This window comes from Crotalus tigris, unplaced genomic scaffold (assembly GCF_016545835.1).
Source record: "Crotalus tigris isolate CLP2741 ecotype Arizona unplaced genomic scaffold, ASM1654583v1 scf7180000020429.91544, whole genome shotgun sequence".
In the NCBI taxonomy this organism is placed as follows: domain Eukaryota; kingdom Metazoa; phylum Chordata; class Lepidosauria; order Squamata; family Viperidae; genus Crotalus; species Crotalus tigris.
Window position 1 is genome coordinate 14,372 of NW_024098020.1, and position 19,956 is coordinate 34,327.

Here is a 19,956-nt window from a genome sequence, read left to right on the forward strand (position 1 = left end):
TTTCCACTTTCTATACTTGTCCTTTTTATCTTTCAATTTGTCAGAGAGTTCTTTATGTAGCCATGCTGGTTTCTTTTGAGAGCTGTTATTTTTCCTCTTTGTTGGTATTGTGCTAGACTGGGCCTTTATTATCTCATTTTTCAAAATTTCCCAAGCTTCTTGAGTTGTTTTCCCCTTGAGGATTCTCATCCATGGAATCCTTCCCAAGCCCTCTCTAAGGTTATTGAAATTAGCTCTCTTGAAGTCCAAGACTCTAGTTTGACTGTGTTCTATTGGTTGTGCTTCTATAATGTTGAATTCTAATATTGCATGATCACTTCCTCCCAGGGTTCCTATGGCTTCAACACCTTCTTTCATTTCATCTCTGTTAGTGAAAATTAGATCCAAAATGGCTAATCCCCTAGTTCCCTTCTCTACTTTTTTTTAAGAATAAGATGTGCAACTTAGGAATACTTTATGGAATATAGTTGACAGATTTCAGCTTTATAGGACCCCCCATATTATTTTTAACTCTCCAATCAGCCAGAATTTATCCCACCACATTTGAAAGCAAAATCAGCTTCAAAATGGGGCTTGCAACAGCAGAACCAGACAATTTGCTGCAGCAAAATTGGAATGACTCAACTGCAAATGAATACAATTATATCTTATGATCATATGAAGCTAACCATGCACCACGAAAATACAACAATAAAAAAACTGAGTCAAAAACAAGCCTTTCAAGAGCTACACGATATGCATGGTTGCTTTGTAGTTAGGATGGTCTTTCTGAGCCTCATAATCTATTAGTCAATCAGTTTATCTGTGTGTACTTATTATTAAAGGACCACAGATCTATACATTTCAAACTAGCTCACATGTAAATATGAATACATCACAAAATGCTGCATGATGAGAGTCAAGAGAGAAATCCTTGTTCCAAAGCCAATTGAATCAGTCAGAACCAATACTGCCCTCTTTTTTTCTATAGCTGTGTTTAATTTCTTTTCCCATTTCATTACACAGAGCACCTCAATTCCATTCTAATGCATAAAATCATCAGAAAAGTGGACCAATTTGATGTGAGGCTTCACATTGCCCTTTGAAATAAACAGAATAAAACTTCAGTAAGGTTTAAAATAGAAAGCTGGAGGGAGAAGTAATAATAATAATAATAATATCAACAACAACAACAACAAAAGCAACAACGTGGCTATCAAATATCAAAAACATCTGCCAGACTATCCCACCTCCTTTATATGGATGATCTGAAGCTGTATGGAAAAACATCATCTGAAATAGAATCGCTGCTCAACACTGTCCGTATATATAGCCAAGATATTGCAATGGAGTTTGGCTTGGACAAATGTGCCACACTTACTATCAAACAAGGAAAAATAGTGAAAACTGAAAGAATCAAGATACCCTATGAAAATAACTTTAAGAGTTTGGATGAGGAAGATTGCTACAAATACTTGGGCATCCTTCAAGCTGACAATATCAAGCACACTGAGGTCAAGAAAAAGATTAGAGGTGAATACATCAATACACTGAAGATCTTAAAGTCCAAACTCAATGCAGGAAATACCATACAGACAATCAACACCTGGGCAATGCCAGTCATTAGATACACAGCTGGAATAGTGGACTGGACTCAAGCAGAACTAAAAGCAATGGATAGGAAGACCAGAAAAATAGCAACAATGAATCATGCCCTTCATCCATGCAGTGACGTTGACAGACTTTATCTACCAAGGCAAATAGGTGGGTGTGGAATGCTGAAAGTACATGAGATGATTGAAGAAGAAATAATGGCTTTGCAATAATATCTGAAGGACAGTGATGAAGATACACTGAAATTAGTATATCAGGAAGGCTTACTGACTACTGGAGAGACCAAACTGCCCTACAAGAAAGACTAAATGAAGAACACAGTAGAGGCATGGGAAAACAAAGCACTACATGGCTAATACATAAAAAAAAAAATAGCTAGGAAAGGAGATAATAACAAGACCTGGCAATGGCTAAGAGCAGGAAAATTGAAGAAAGAGACCGAGGGACTAATTCTGGCTGCACAAGATCAAGCCTTAAGGACAAATGCATATAAAGTCAAAATTGAGAAGACACCAACAGACTGTAAGTGCCGCCTATGCAAAGATGCTGAAGATACAGTCGACCACCTGGTAAGCTGCTGCAAGAAGATCGCACAGACTGACTACAAGCAGTGGTGTGACAAAGTAGCAACAATGGTACATTGGAAGATCTGCAAGAAATATGATTTGCCTGTAAGCAAGAACTGGTGGGATCATAAAATAGAGAAAATCATAGAAAATGATAAAATTAAACTGCTCTAGGACTTCAGAATTCAAACAGACAAGCACCTGCAACATAACACCCCGGACTTAACAATTGTCGATAAGAAAAACAAAAAAGTCTGGATAGTGGACGTGGCAGTGCCTGGAGACAGCAGAATAGATGAGAAAGAACCGGAGAAGATAACAAAATACAAATAGAAATAGAAAGACTGTGGCAAAAGCAAGCAAGGGTAGTACCAATAGTAATAGGTGCCTTGGGTGCAATCCCAAAACAACTAGAACACCACTTGAACACCATTGGCATTGACAAATTCGCCATTAGTCGATTGCAAAAGGCAGCCTTATTAGGAACCGCTTCCATCCTGTGATGATATCTGTAATAACATCAAACATCCACTTCTGCCTATCCCAGGTCTTTGTTAAGGACTCGATAGGTAGACAAAATGACAAAAGTGGTATTAATACTTCACGTGATCTTAATTCTATCCCTCTGTTAATGCAGCCTAGCACTGTGTTGGCTTTTTTGACAGCTGCAGCACACTGCTGGCTCATATTTAAGTGATTGTCCACTAGGACTCGGAAATCCCTCTCACAGTTACTACTATTGAGCAAGGTGCCCCCTATACTATACCTGTACATTTGGTTTTTCTTGCTAAATGTGGAACCTTACTTTTTTCACCATTGAATTTCATTTTGTTAAATAGCACCCAGTGTTCAAGTCTGTCCAGATCTTCCTGTATTTTAAGCCTATCTTCTGGAGTGTTGGCTATTCCTGCCAGCTTGGTGTCATCTGCAAATTTGATGAGTTTCCCATCTATCCCCTTGTCCAAATCCTTGATGAATATGTTGAAGAGCACTGGGCCTAGAACAGACCCCTGGGGCACCCCATTACACACTTCCCTCCATGTAGATGCTGTTCTGTTGAAAACCACACGCTGAGAACGGCTGGTCAGCCAACTATGAATCCATCTGATGGTGATGCTGTCTAACCCACATTTTTCTATCTTTTTTTTATTAAAAGTTTTTTATTTTTTCCATTTATACATCATGAAAAATACAATTTTAGAATAAAATAAATTCATAACCATTGGTACCGCCTGCCCATTCCCCCCAGGCTGTGTCCACCCTCTCATAGAACCTTCCCTACTTCCCTCCTCTTTCTCTCCTCCCCTCCTACTCTCTTCCCCTCCCCCTCACCTCTTACCGTCCTACTTCCTCTCTACACCTTCTACTCCTCTCATCCCTATCAAGCCCATGAACGCAGCAGAGGGGAACTGCCCAGGAACTACCATTATCTATATTACCCTTACCCCCCCACTCTTCCACCCTCCCACCCCCAACCCCCCTCCCTTCCCAGAGCAGAATACAGGGTTATTAATAATAAAATTTACAGTAGGAAAAAAAAAGAAAAAGAAACACGAAAAAAAAGAAAAGGAAAAAGAAAATATCATACTTAACCTTTAACTCCAATAACATCCTAAACAATTCTCTATACCATTTACTATAAGATTCATTCATAAAATAAATGAAACTTTTTAGTTCCATACTTTTTCTGAATATAATCTATCCATCTTCTCCATACAATAATATATCTTTCTTGTGTATGATCCTTTAAATAAGCAGACATTTTTGCCATTTCTGCAAAACTAGAAACTTTAAGTATCCATTCTTCTAAAGTAGGCAAGGAATCTTTCTTCCAATATGAGCCTACTAGTAACCTTGCTGCAGTTAATAAATTCAACATTAAAATAGTTTCTTTGTCATTTAGATCCACAAAAATACCCAGTAAAAATAATTGAGGAGTAAACTTTATCTTCCTTCTAAAAATCTTTTGAATGTTCCACCAAATCATAATCCAAAAAGCCTTTACCTTTTTACAATTCCACCAAATGTGAAAGTATGTCGCATCTTTATTACATCTCCAACATTTGGGCTGTATATTAGAATACATACAAGATAATTTTTTAGGATCTAAATGCCATCTATAAAACATTTTATAAAAATTTTCCCTCAAATTTTGAGCTTGTGTAAATTTAACATTTCTAATCCAAATTGTCTCCCATAAATCCAGTGAAATCGGTTCCTGTATATTCTGAGCCCATTTAATCATACAGTCTTTAACCAATTCTGTTTCCGAGTCTAACTCTAATAAAACATTATAAATTCTTTTTATATGAGCCTGAGTCTGATTTTTAATCTGAATAACCAATTGTTTATCTTCTACTGTTATTCCCTCTTTCTTATCTACAGTCCACCTGTCTACCATTTGTAAATATTGAAACCATGACTGTAGAATATTTTCCTGCCTTAATACATCCAAGGATTTTAAATGCCAATCTGAACCAGACCAAATTAATAATTCTTTATACGAAATTTTATCAAAATTCATCCCCTTGGAGGTTCCCTCAATTGCATGTCTGGGAATCCCCCAGATAGGTATTTTATAGTTTAACCTATAATAATACTTTTTCCAAACACGAAGTAAGGCATTCCTCAAAATATGTGATTTAAAAGTCCGGTCGACTTTCTTATTAAAAATCAAGTATGCATGCCAGCCGTACATTAAATCCCAACCTTCCAAAAAAGGTATCCTTATTTGTTAAATTAAGCCAGTCACTTATCCAAGTTAAGGCGGCTGCATCATAATATAATTTCAAGTTAGGTGCCTTGAAGTCCTCCTCTTTCTTGGGCGTCTTGCAAAATCTTAAACTTAACCCTTGGTTTTTTCCCCGCACATATAAAATTGTTGATACCCTTCTGCCATTCATCCAAATTTACCTCTTTTTTTAAAATAGGTATCATTTGAAACAAAAAAAGAAACTTTGGTAGAACATTCATTTTTACAGCTGAAATTCTCCCCAACAATGACAATTGCAATTTTTTCCAATCCTTTAAATCCTTTTGTACTTTTGCCCATAATGGTTCATAATTGTTCTTATACAATTTTCCATTTGAAGCAGTTAAATATACTCCCAAATATTTAATCTTTTTTACCATCTGAAAACCTGTAGCTTTAACCAAGCTTTCCCTATCTTTAACTGACATATTCTTTGATAATATCTTGGTCTTATAGTTGTTAACTTTAAAGCCAGAGACATTCCCATACTGTATTATAAGTTCTAGTAGGCAATCAATCGCTTGATTCAGTTGTTCCAAAATTAAAACCAAATCATCCGCAAAAGCCCGCAATTTATACTCATTCTTCCTTATCTTTATACCCTTAGCTACCTTTGATTCTCGAATCTGAATCAACAAGATTTCCAACGTTAAGACAAATAACAATGGAGATAATGGGCATCCTTGTCTTGTCCCTTTTTCAATATTAAAATTTTCAGTCAATCCCCCATTTACAACAATTTGTGCGGATTGTTGCTGATATATAGCTTTGAGTGCGTGTAAAAACGTATCCCCAAAATTCATTTTCTCTACCAATAAGAATAAAAATTGCCAATCTAGTTGGTCAAAGGTTTTTTCAGCGTCCAAAAATATAAAAGCCACAGGAATCTGATTATTCTTATCCAAATACTCAATTAAATTTATGATTTGTCTGACATTATATTTCATACATCGCCCTGTTATAAATCCTGATTGATCACTATGAATCAAGTCCTTCATAACCTGCATTAATCTATTTGCCAAAATTTTTGTAAAAATCTTATAATCAACATTTAACAATGATATTGGCCTATAATTCTTAGGCTCTGTAAGATCTTGATCCTCCTTCGGAATCAGTGATATAAAAGCTCTTTTCCAAGAAGGAGGAACTTGGGCTCCCAACAATATACTATTAAAGAGTTCCTTTAATAGCTCCATCATTTCTTCAGATAAAATCTTGTAATACCTCGAAGTCAATCCATCTGTTCCTGGAGACTTTCCAACCTTTAACTGCTTAATAGCTAAACCAATTTCCTCCACAGTAATTAAACAATTCATCCCATTTTGTTGTTCCTCTGAAAGTTTAGGAAAATGCACTGGTTGTAAATATTTGTCTATATCCAAACCCTTTATATTATCACTTCAATATAATTTTGCATAAAAGTCTAAAAAACTCTTTTTAATAAAATTTTGCTGAAAAACCTCAGTACCTTTATATTTTACTTTCTCTATAATCCTGGCTTTCTGTTTCTTTCGTAACTGATAAGCCAACCACCTCCCAGGCTTATTCGCATTACAAAAAGTATTGTGTCTCATATAAGACAGATTGGTAGGCACCTGATCTGCCATCAACATATTAAATTGTTCCCTAAGCATCTTTATTGAAACCTTTAAATTATTATCAGTTGGATTAAGAACAAACGCTTCTTTTAATTTAATCTCTTCTTCTATTTCTCTACGTCTTTGTAACCCTTTTTCCTTAAAAACTTTATTTAAATGAATCAAAATTCCCCTCATATACGCCTTACTGGCGTCCCAAACCATGGGCATCGATGTACCCTTATTCATCTTTATGGCAAAAAACTCCTTTAAATGCTCTTTACATTTTTGTACAAATTCTTCCCGAGTAAACAAATTCTCGTTCAGTCTCCAGGGTCTTCTATTCCCATCTTCCAAATGTAGTTCCATCCACACCGGACTATGATCTGACAAGGTCCTGGGGAAGATTTTTACCTTCCTCACTCTGGAAAGCAAATCACTAGTAATCAAAAAGAAGTCAATCCTTGAAAATGACTGGTGTCTATCCAAATAGAAGGTAAAATCTCTATCACTTGTGTTCCTTTCTCGCCAAATGTCAATAAGTTCCAACTCTTCTTTCAAATCAAAAAAGGTTTTGGGTAATTTAGTTTGAGTAAAAATGTTTGAAAAGCTCTTTTTATCTATAGTTATATCCAAAACTCCATTCCAGTCACCCATCAAAATTACGAATTTATAATCCAACTGGGATATCTTCCCATGCAAAAGCTTATAAAATTGCTTCTGTTGTTGATTAGGGGCATATAATCCAACAATAAGAATTTTCTTGCCTTGTAACAGTAGTTCCTCAAAGACATATCTTCCTTCAACCTCAATTAATTTAGCCGATAAATTTTTCTTCACATAAATTACAACACCCCCTTTTTTCCCTGGAGCTGGAGCTATAAAATGTGATCCCAAACGAGAATTTGTCAAATATTTTGAGTCCTTTGAAGTTATATGAGTCTCTTGCAAACATATCAAGTCATTATTATGTTGTTTCAAATAGTAGAAGACCTTTCTCTGTTTCTGAGGTGAATTTAAGCCATTAAGATTCCAGGTCATTTTTTATTATTATTTTTTATTATTTTTTATTTAATTTTTTAAATTTTTTTTGACCACATTTTTCTATCTTATCTAGTAGTAGGTTGTGATCTATTTTATCAAATCCCTTACTGAAGTGCTAGGCTGCATTAACAGGGATAGAATCAAGATAACGTGAAGTATTAATACCACTTTACAATGCCTTGGTAAGGCCACACTTGGAATACTGCAACCAGTTTTTGTCACCACGATGTAAAAAAGATGTTGAGACTCTACATAGAGTACAGAGAAGAGCAACAAAGATGATGTTGGAATATTCATGAACAGGAAGAGTCCTGTGGTAACTCAGTCAGCCAATGAGAAGAAAGGGCTACTGAGTCTGTGCAAAAAGAGTATTGAGTTAGGAGCTGGATTTCCAGTCTCTGGTTTTGTCTCTGGTCTGTCTCTGTAAGAAGTCTTCATTAAGCTATGTTGCTGTAAAGAAGAATGGTATTATAAATATCTTTATATAAATATAAAATTATTGGAATCAGCTAAATGCAGTCAACTGTGAGAGATTCTGATTTATTTTTCACCAATAGAGAAATTAAAATTCTCTAACAGGTTATGGGCCCAGAGCTTACTAAGGACTGCATTGTAATTTAAAGCTGGAAGAAATTGCCTGTGTTTAGAAAGTATAAGAACAAGGCAGAATTAGCAGAATGGCTGCAATGGAATTTAAGGAAAACTGTGTGCCTCATTTGGGCCAGAAGAATTACATTATATGGGCTGCAAAAATGGAATGTTTGCTGAAAGCTAAAGAGCTGTGGTATATTGTAGAAAATCCACCACAAGTGTTTGCAGCAGTTGATCAGAAAAATCATGATCGAGCAGTGGCTTATCTCATCTTGAATTTAGATGATGCACAATTTCTAAATGTTGAACATTTAAAGACTGCAAAGGAGATTTGGTTGAAATTGAGAGCTGTGCACATGAATGTTTCTGCATGCAATATCGTGCAATTGTCAAGAAAACTTTACAGGGCCTGTTTGCAACCAGGTGAATCTGTGGAACAGCATTTAAATAAAATGCAAAGTTTATTTTTGGATTTAGAACAACATGGGATTAAATTCCCTGAGTCCCAGAAGGTTTTATTGGTGTTGAACAGTTTAGATAAAACTTGGGACACAGTTTCTGCAATATTTGAATGCAAACAAGAGCAAGACTTAAATTTTGAGGCTTTAAAGGCATGCTTGCTTAATGAAGAAGAAAAGCGCCATTTTAGAAGCAGCCACAAGGAGGAGAAATTCCTGAGGAGGGGGTCCAGACTGCAAGTCTCCAGAGAAGAAGAAACAAGTAGATCGGACCCGGGCCAAATTGCAACAAAGGAGAGATTTTGCAAGCAGAGAGCTGCTCAGCAGGAAAAGACTTGCTACATTTGTGGAGCAAACAACCATCTGCAAAGGAACTGTTTGCAGAGGAACTGTTTGCAGCAAAGGACATTTGTGCAACCAAAAAGGACTGTTTTGCAAAAGGAGCATTTTGATGTTGCAAAAGTTTGCAATAGCAACAACAGAGAAAAGTGGCTAATAGATAGTGGGGCAAGTCAAACAATTGTTAATGACTCTAAATTATTTTGCAGGTTTGTTCCAGTAGCACAAGAAGCTGTGGCTTTGGCAAATGGCCAGAAAGCAAAAGTCATTGGAAAAGGCGATGTAAAAATTCCATATTTGGAATCAAAGTTTACCAATGTGCTTTGTGTACCTGAGATGGAACATAATTTGTTAAGTGTGTCTAATTTAGACAAACAAGGTTTTGAGGTCATTTTTGTAAATGGGAAATGTCTCATCAAAAGGAATGGGAATATTTGTGCAGAAGGCATAAAGGAAGATAATCTATATGTATTGCAGGGACAAAAGGTTCAATGTTCCCATATATTTAAGAATGTTGCAGAGCATGATTCATGTGTTCATCTTCTGCATAGAAGACTTGGCCATGCAAGCTTTAAAGTTTTGCAGCAAATGTAAGATTTTGCAGAAGGGCTAAATTTGAAGGGATGCAAAACATATTTCGACTGTGCAGTATGCAAAACATCGAAGTCAAAGGCATTCCCAGTTAGTAAATATAGCACCAGACAAACAAAAAGAGTTCTAGAGCTGGTCCATGCAGATCTGGTGGGACCTATGAAAGCCAGTTTGGGAGGAGCAAAATATGTGCTGGTAATTGTTGATGATTATAGCAGGTATTCGTTTTGCTACTTGCTTAGAAGTAAGACAGGTGCTACAACAATTCAAATAGTGGGCAAGTTTTGTGGAGAGAAGGTACAGACAACAAGTGTGTCAGTTGCAAACTGACAGAGGTACTGAATTTATGTCAACTAAATTCCAACAATGGTTGGGGCAGTTGGAGATAAGACACAGATGTACAAATCCTTACACAGCAGCAGGGAACGATGTAGCTGAGAGAAGGAATGGTGTTTTGCAAACAATGAAAGATTCATTATTGGAGGATTCTGGTATGAGCAGGTCATATTGGGGAGAAGCCATATTGACTGCCAATTATATAGTTAACAGGCTGTGGAGTTCCTCCATTAATAATACTCCATATGCCATTCTATATGGGAGAAAGCCATCACTGGCACATTTGAGAATTTTTGGAAGTACTGCATGGGTACATATTCCAAAAGTAATCAGAAGAAAAGGACAGCAAAAGGTAAGAAAGCTCAGGTTTGTGGACTATGAGCCAGGGTCAAAAGGATATCGCTTTAGCGATGGAAATAAAAGAATTGTAATTTCAAGGTCTGCTAATTTTGCAGATTGGGACAGAATTAATGCAAATTCTGGGTATGTCTCACTTAATGACGGTGATCTGTTTAGTGACAATAACTCATCTAATGATGGGAAAATGATTATAGAAGATGTCAATGTTCAGGGAGGAGAGGCTGAACAAGACATGAAACCAGAAAGACTTGAGACACAGGAGCAGTTAATACCACGTAGGTCAGAGCGATGTAATAAAGGAATTCCACCTGACAGGTATTCTGCCAGCAAGGTAAATGTGTGGTATGAGCCAAGAAGTTATAAAGAAGTGTTGGCATTACCAAAAGCTGAACAAGAAAGATGGAAGGAGGCCATGGATAAAGAGATGAAATCCATGGGAGACCATGAAGTATTTAAATCAGTGACTTTGCCACAGGGAACTAAAGCTGTGGGTTGTAAGTGGGTATATAAGAAAAAGGTATTGCCAAATAATGATATACAGTATAAGGCCAGGTTAGTGGCACAAGGTTTTTCACAATTAAAGAATGTGCACTATGATGAAGTATTTGCACCAACTGTGAAAAGTGAGAGTATAAGAGTAGCACTGGTGTTGGCAGCGGCATATAAGCATAAAATCTGGCACTTTGACATCACAACTGCATTCCTCAATGCTGAGTTAGAGGAAGAAATTTATATGATCCAAGCACCAGGATATGAAATGCAAAACCTAACATGGTATATAAATTAAACAAGGCTATTTATGAGCTGAAGCAGTCAGCCAGAAACTGGAATATCTGTTTAGATACTGCTTTAAAGGATCTTGGATTTAAAAGTTGCAAAGCTGATAATTGTATATATACTGGACAGTTACAAGGAGGGAATTGTTTACTGTTATCATTTGTGGATGATCTTTGCTTCATCGCAAAGGATGCATCACAAGTCAAGGAATTTGCTGATAAATTAGGAAAGAAATTTGAATTAAAGAATTAGGGAGAAATAAAAAATTATCTCGGTGTAGAGATACAGAAAAATGAAAAAGGTGGTTATATTCTCAGTCAGAGGAGAAAAATTGAGTAGTTATTGGAGAAATATAATATGAAAGATTGCAATACTGCTCCCACACCCATGAGTGTAGATTTTTATAATAGTTTAAGTGCAGACAAAGGTGAAACCTGTGATCAAGAGATATATCACTCGGCAATAGGGAGTTTGCTATATCTATCACAGTGGTCCAGACCAGACATAGCTTGCGCAGTAAGCATTTTGAGTCGTTTTAGTGCTGCACCTACAAAGTTACATTGGATGGGTGTAAAAAGGGTTCTCAGATATTTAAAGGGAACTATAAATTTGGGTCTTCAAATACAGATTATTGAGGAATTGAAATTAAAGTGTTATGTCGATAGTGACTATGCAAATGACATAAACACAAGGAAATCAAATTCTGGGATTATAATATTGTTTGGAGGGACTCTGATTGGATGGAAGTCCAGAAAACAAACAACTGTTGCTATTTCAACAGCGGAAGCAGAGTTTATTGCTTTATCTGAATTGTGTTCTGAAGTAACATGGTATGTACAGTTGTTGCAAGATTTAAATATTAATGTAAAAGAATCTGTAAAGGTATTTGAAGACAATGCTGCCTGTATAAAAATGGCAACTGGTGACAGGGTGAAGAACAGAAGTAAACATGTAGACATTAAGTATTGTAATGTCAGGGAAGCTGTAAAAGGAAAATTGATTAGTTTACATCATTGTTCTTCTGAGGATAATTTGGCAGACATGATGACTAAACCATTGGGTAATGTTCACTATGGAAAATGTGTTAAGTCAATAGGTCTGATGTCTCTTCCTGTCATGAAGGGAGGAGTGTTGGAATATTCATGAACAGGAAGAGTCCTGTGGTAACTCAGTCAGCCAATGAGAAGAAAGGGCTACTGAGTCTGTGCAAAAAGAGTATTGAGTTAGGAACTGGATTTCCAGTCTCTGGTTTTGTCTCTGGTCTGTCTCTGTAAGAAGTCTTCATTAAGCTATGTTGCTGTAAAGAAGAATGGTATTGTAAATATTTTTATATAAATATAAACTTATTTGAATCAGCTAAATGCAGTCAACTGTGAGAGCTTCTGATTTATTTTTCACCAATAGAGAAATTAAAATTCTCTAACAGATGATTAGGTGACTGGAGGCTAAAACATCTAAGGTTGCTGGAATTGGGTATGTCTAGTTTAACGAAGAGAAGGACGAGGGGGGACATGATAGCAATGTTCCAATATCTCAGGGGCTGCCACAAAGAAGAGGGAGTGAAGCTATTTTCCAAAGCACCTGAAGGCAGGACAAGAAGCAATGGATGGAAACTAATCAAGGAGAGAAGCAACCTAGAACCTTCCTGACAGTTAGAACAATTAACCAGTGGAACAACCTGCCCCCAGAAGCAGTGAATGCTCCAACACTGTGGTATAGGGTTTCCTGCCTGAGTAGGAGGTTGGACTAGATGACCTCCAAGGTCCCTTCCAACTTTTTATTATTATTACTATTACTATTATTATTATTATTATTATATGGATCATCGCACAGTCAGCCAGATGTTCAGACTGGATTTGGCATTTTGTCTACCTATCGAGTCCTTACCCAGGACCTGGGATAGGCAGATGTGGATGTTTGATGGCAGATGTGGATGTTTGATGGTATTACAGGTATCGTCGCAGGATGGAAGCAGTTCCTAATAAGGCCGCCTTTTGCAATTGACGAATAGCGAATTTGTCAATGCCAATGGTGTTCAAGTGGTGCTCCAGTTGTTTTGGGATTGCACCCAAGGAGCCTATTACTATTGGTACTACCCTTGCTTGCTTTTGCCACAGTCTTTCTATTTCTATTTGTAGGTCTTTGTATTTTGTTATCTTCTCCAGTTCTTTCTCTTCTATTCTGCTATCTCCAGGCACTGCCACGTCCACTATCCAGACTTTTTTGTCTTTCTTATCGACAATTGTTAAGTCTGGGGTGTTATGTTGCAGGTGCTTGTCTGTTTGAATTCTGAAGTCCCAGAGCAGTTTAATTTTATCATTTTCTATGACTTTCTCTATTTTATGATCCCACCAGTTTTTGCTTACAGGCAAATGATATTTTTTGCAGATCTTCCAATGCACCATTGTTGCTACTTTGTCATGCCGCTGCTTGTAATCAGTCTGTGCAATCTTCTTTCAACAGCTTACCAAGTGGTCCACTGTTTCTTCAGCTTCTTTGCATAGGCGGCACTTACTGTCTGTTGCTGTCTTCTCAATTTTGACTTTGTATGTCAGTACCTGACAAGGAAGAAACAGTGCAGTTCTGGAAGCAGATATGGGATAACCCAAAGAAATACAACAAGGATGCGGCTTGGTTAAAAGAGGTGGATGCAAATAAAACAGAAGTTGAAATGAAAGAACTAGTAATAACAACAAAAATGGTAGAAAAAAGAGCAAAGAAAATCAAAAATTGGTCAGCACCAGGTGAAGATGAACTGCATGGGTTTTGGTTGAAACATCTAACTGTTATACACCCACTCATTGCCAAGCAGTTCAACAATATACTACAAGGAGGAGAAATTGAAAAGTGGCTAACAACTGGGAAAACCTACCTAATAATGAAAAATCCAGCAAAAGGGGCAACACCAGGTAACTACAGGCCAATTACCTGCTTACCAACAACTTTCAAATTACTAACTGGTGTGGTAGCTGATGCAGTACAACAGCATCTAGTTGAAAACAATCTCTTTCCACCTGAGCAGAAAGGAAACCGCCCCAATAGCAGAGGAACAAAAGATCAACTCCTAATAGACAAAATGATCTTGGAAAACTGCAAGAGAAGGAAGACCAACCTGAATGTGGCATGGATTGACTACAAAAAGGCATTTGACTCTCTGCCACATGATTGGATAATCAAGTGCCTAGAAATAACAGGAGTCAGTAGAAACATCAGAAAATTTGTGCAAAGATCGATGGCACAATGGAAGACACAGTTGCAGATCAATGGTGAGAGGCTGGGAGAGGTTAATATCAAGAGAGGAATATTTCAAGGAGATTCATTATCACCATTACTATTTGTTATTGCACTGTTTCCTCTGTCAACAATACTGAATAACTCAGGACATGGCTATCAAACATCAAAAACATCTGCCAGACTATCCCATCTCCTTTACATGGATGATCTGAAGCTGTATGGAAAAACATCATCTGAAATAGAATCGCTGCTCAACACTGTCTGTATATATAGCCAAGATATTGTAATGGAGTTTGGCTTGGACAAATGTGCCACACTTACTATCAAACAAGGAAAAGTAGTGAAAACTGAAGGAATCAAGTGCCCCACGAAAATAACATTAAGAGTCTGGATGAAGAAGATTACTACAAATACTTGGGTATCCTTCAAGCTGACAACATCAAGCACACTGAAGTCAAGAAAAAGATTAGAAGTGAATACATCAAGAGAGTGAAGAAGATCTTAAAGTCCAAACTCAATGGAGGAAATACCATAAAGGCAATCAACACCTGGGCAATTCCAGTTATTAGGTACACAGCTGGAATAGTGGACTGGACTCAAGCAGAACTACAAGCAATGGATAGGAAGACCAGAAAAATAATGTCAATGAATCACGTCCTTCATCCACACAATGACATTGACAGACTTTATCTACCAAGGCAAATAGGTGGGCGTGGAATGCTACAAGTACATCAGATGGTTGAAGAAGAAAAAATGGCTTTGGAAGAATAACTGAAGTACAATGATGAAGATGCACTGAAATTAGTATATCAGGAAGGCTTACTGACTACTGGAGAGACCAAACTGGCCTACAAGAAAGATCAAATGAAGAACAGAATAGAGGCATGGGAAGACAAAGCACTACATGGCCAATATGTTAAAAAAATAGCTGGGAAAGCAGATAATAACAAGACCTGGCAATGGCTAAGAGCAGAAAAATTGAAGAAAGAGACCGAGGGACTAATTCTGGCTGCACAAGACCAAGCCTTAAGGACAAATGCATATAAAGTCAAAATTGAGAAGACAGCAACAGACAGTAAGTGCCGCCTATGCAAAGAAGCTGAAGAAACAGTGGACCACCTGGTAAGCTGTTGCAAGAACATTGCACAGATTGACTACAAGCAGCGGCATGACAAAGTAGGAACAATGGTGCATTGGAAGATCTGCAAAAAATATCATTTGCCTGTAAGCAAAAACTGGTGGGATCATAAAATAGAGAAAGTCATAGAAAATGATAAAATTAAACTGCTCTGGGACTGCAGAATTCAAACAGACAAGCACCTGCAACATAACACCCCAGACTTAACAATTGTCGATAAGAAAGACAAAAAAATCTGGATAGTGGACGTGGCAGTGCCTGGAGACAGCAGAATAGACGAGAAAGAACTGGAGAAGATAACAAAATACAAAGACCTACAAATAGAAATAGAAAGACTGTGGCAAAGCAAGCAAGGGTAGTACCAATAGTAATAGGCTCCTTGGGTGCAATCCCAAAACAACTGGAGCACTATTTGAACATCATTAGCATTGACAAATTCGCTATTAGTCAATTGCAAAAGGCGGCCTTACTAGGAACTGCTTCCATCCTGCGATGATATCTGTAATAACATCAAACATCCACATCTGCCTATCCCAGGTCATTGGGAAGGACTTGATAGGTAGACAAAATGCCAAATCCAGTCTGACCATCTGGCTGACTGTGCGATGATCCATAATAATAATAATAGTAATAATAATAGTAATAATAATAACTTTATTGTCACTTTGAAAGTACACCAATCAACATACATCAAAATGAAATTTCATTGTATATAGCTCTCAAAGGGTCACCACCTCCGATATACACTCCTTGTTCGTGGCCAGCTCAAGTTTCAGATCGTCCATTTTAGTCTCTAGGGAGCGAACGATGGCAAATAGGACAGATGGGAACGGAGCTCCATGTGGATTATCCCTCAAATTAGTTTGTATTCCTGCACGACAACCTAGCCTCCTTTTCGTTTTCTGATCTTGTCTCTTCCACCTTTTCCTTAAAGAGGCTTCACTCCTTTTCGCCCTGGAGAACACTGCCGCCACCACCAACTCCTCCAAAAGCCTCTAATATCCCTGGGCAGGTTCTTAAGTAATGTGCTGATGAGCTGGCTTGTGTTCTTACAGATATTTTCAATCTCTCATTGCAGCAGACAGTGGTCCCATCATGTTTTAAGAGAACCATCATTTTGCCAGTGCCAAAAAAGTCCACAATGACTGGTCTCAATGATTACCCTCAGGTTGCATTGGCATCCATCATTATGAAATGCTTTGAGAGGCTGATAAAGGACATTATTTTATCTAGCCTACCACCAGCATTTGACCCACTTCAGTTTGCTTACCGACCAAATCGCTCCACAGAGGATGCTATTTCTTCTGTTCTCCATCTGAGCTTGGAGAACTTAGAGGAAAGAAATATTCATATGCGAATGCAGTTTGTCAACTTCAATTCGGCATTTAATACAATCATTCCCCAGCATCTAATAAACAAACTGGGCCTTCTAGCCTTAAACACTCCTTTGTGCAACTGGATTTTTGATTTTCTTACTAACAGGCCCCAGTATGTGCGAGCTGTATTTCTAACACCATTTTCTTGAGCTCAGGGCTGTGTCCTAAGTCCGCTGCTGTTCACTCTGTTGACCCATGACTGCTGTGCTAGGTTTGTCACCAACCATATTGTGAAGTGTGTGGATGGTACAACAGTAGTGGACCTTATGCAAGATAATAGTGAGGATGCTTACTGCAAGGAGGTTGAGGGTTTGGTGAATTGGTGTAAGAAAAACAGCCTAGTTTTAAACATTGGAAAAACCAAAGAAACCATTGTCGATTTCAGAAAAGGCAGGCACAGCCACAGTCCTCTCTGCATTAATGATTCACCTGTGAAAATGGTTACGAGCATCAAATTCCTGCATGTGCGGTTAACAAGTAGGCTGGCTTGGTCGCTCAGTAGCGAGACACTGGTGAAGCAGGCACAGCAGGGCCTGCATTTTCTGCATCTTCCTTCCCCCATCCTTACCACTTTCTACAGAGGGATGATCAAGAGCATCCTCTCATACAGCATTACAGTCTGGTATGGAAGCATCACTGCTTCAGACAGGAAGGCGGTGCAGAGAGTAGTGAGGATGGCAGAAAAGATTATTGGCAGTTCCCTCCTTTCCATCCAAGACATAGCGTACAAGTGTTGCTGCAAGATTGTCTGGGGCACCATACATCCTCTTCACGACCTGTTTTCCTTGTTACCTTCTGGGAGGAGGTTCCATGGTATCTGAAGCAGAACATCCAGATTAAGTCACAGTTTCGTTCCATACAGTATTAACCTTGTGAACTTTAAAGCATCCTCTTTCCGTTTTGTATTCAAGATGGACAGTGATTAATATTTATGTGTTATTTATATATAAGAGTATAGGTTTATATATATGTCGTATATAGCATGTTTAAATATGTGTTACGTATGTGTACACTTTGAGAGCAAGCAACTAAATTTCATTTTTAATGTGTGCCAGTGTGTCCACAGTAAAAAAAAATGACAATAAAGGTTATCTAATCTATCTAACCTTCTGACAAGCAAAGTCAATGAGGGAGCTTGATTCACTTAACCATGTTACTAACTTAACAACTGCAGTAATTCACTTAACTGTGGCAAGAAAGATCATAAAACGGGGCAAAATTCACTTAACAAATGTCTCACTTTGCAGCCGAAATGTTGGGCTCAATTGTGGTCGTAAGTCAAAGACTACCTGTAAAGGTGAGGGATTGGGCAGTATATGTTGAGTCAGATAAAGAACTAGAACTAGATTTATTTTATTAAATTCAATATTTTCATGAAAAAGGAGATATCCTACTACAATTTTACACATAAATATGCTGCTTGCAAATATTAAAGATTCATATTTTGCTCTTTTTCTTTTTTTTAAAGATGTTTGTTGCCCTTCTGTTCTGGTACCAGTTTTACTGTGGATTTTCGGGGTCATCAATGATTGATCAATGGTACCTGATCTTCTTTAACTTATTATTCTCATCTCTTCCTCAACTGATTGTTGGAGTACTTGATAAAGATGTACCTGCAGAGACATTAATTGCTATTCCCCAACTCTACACAAGTGGCCAGAAGATGGAGGTAAAAATGTGTTCATTTCTGCATTGTCCAGGTCCTAAAATGTGATGTGAAGATCATTCTTATCTTTTTTAATTTTAGAAAAACCACTAGACCCTCATGATTCCTGAAATGCATAACATTAAGGCCCATCCAAAATTCCTCTGCAATATATAATGTTACATAATGCAATATAATTTTTATTTATTTATGTACAATAGTTATATAGCCACTCATTTTATCATAAACTCTGGGTGGTTCCCAATCAAAAATTAAAATAACACAAAACCATATTAAAACTATTAAAACAAAATGCATAAAAACAAAAAAAGCTGGGTCTCTAGTGCTTTATGGAAGGCCAAAAGTCAGGGGAAAAGGGGCAGGGGCTACCATGGAAAAGGCACACTTCCTAGCTTCCATCAGATGATAATCTTTAAAGGAAGAAGCATGTTCGTCCTATCTAGCCAGTTAGGATGGGTAGATTACCTTAGGGAAAGAAAGCCCTGCAAATAATCTGGCCCTTTGCCATATAGGGCTTTAAAAATGAAGAGCAGTACCTTGAATTGCACCATGAAATAAATTGGAAGCCAAGGCAGCTCAGGCCACAAAGGTATTAAATGGGCAAACCTAGGGACACCCATCACTGTGTGCACTGCTGGACTAGTTGAATTTTCCAGATAGTCTTCAAGGGCACCCCTATGTAGAGCACATTGCAGTAACTCAAATGGGAGGAAACCAGAGCATGAATGACTGTGACCAAGGTCACCTGGTCCAAAAAAGGGTGCAGAAGATGAATCTATGCAAAAGTGCCCCTAACCATGGCTGCCTCCTAGTCCTGCATGGATCCAGGAGGACCCTCCAAGTTGTGCAGCAGCTCAGTCCAGGGAAGTGCCACCCCATCAATAGTTAATGATGAAATATCATCTGGACCTGGGGAGCATAACCATAGCCACTCTTTCTTGCCAGGGTTGAGTCAAAACCAATTGGTCACCATCCAGACCCTTACAGATTCTAAGCACATGGCCAATACTGTTCAGCTAGAGGTGGAGATATATAATTAAGTATCATCAACATATTGGTGATATGAGATCTGATACTTATGGATGACCTCCCCTAGTAGTTTCATGTAATGTTAAAAAGGAGTGGCAAAAGGCTCAAGCCTTTGGGCACCTCACATTGCAGGTGCCTAGGATTCAACCTCTTCACTGCCAACATTAACGGGAACTGGCCACAGAGGAAGGAGGACAACCATTGTAACAATGCTTATCACTACCAGCACCCAAAGTCAGTCCAGAAGAATACCATGATTGATGGTTTTGACAGCCACTGAGAGTTCAGGAGGGCTGCCAGTTGGCTACCTGCTGATGTAACAAGGAGAAGTAATGAAAACCTTGTTCAAATTAAGCATACTTAGATGTATTAATAAAGAACTTGGATATTATATTGCCATATCAACTTTCTAACTTTCATAGGTAGCCAAAAAGTAAAATAATTCTGCATGGTAGAAAGAAGTTCTACCCAGGACTGTATATTTTGACAGCAGAATACAGTGAACCTTGAGGCCAGAATACATTTCTAA

The 19,956-nt window shown here is 37.8% G+C and overlaps 1 protein-coding gene across 1 annotated transcript in view; it reads left to right on the forward strand.

Moving 5' to 3' along the window:
* The window catches only part of LOC120318777 (probable phospholipid-transporting ATPase VA), a gene marked incomplete at its 5' end in the record, with an annotated part of 39,152 nt that overhangs the window by 12,071 nt on the left and 7,125 nt on the right, over positions 1–19,956 (forward strand). Inside the window, one exon of the mRNA XM_039366835.1 lies at positions 18,201–18,401. Within this exon, the coding sequence (XP_039222769.1) occupies positions 18,201–18,401 (201 nt within the window). The remainder of the gene's footprint in view (positions 1–18,200; positions 18,402–19,956) is intronic.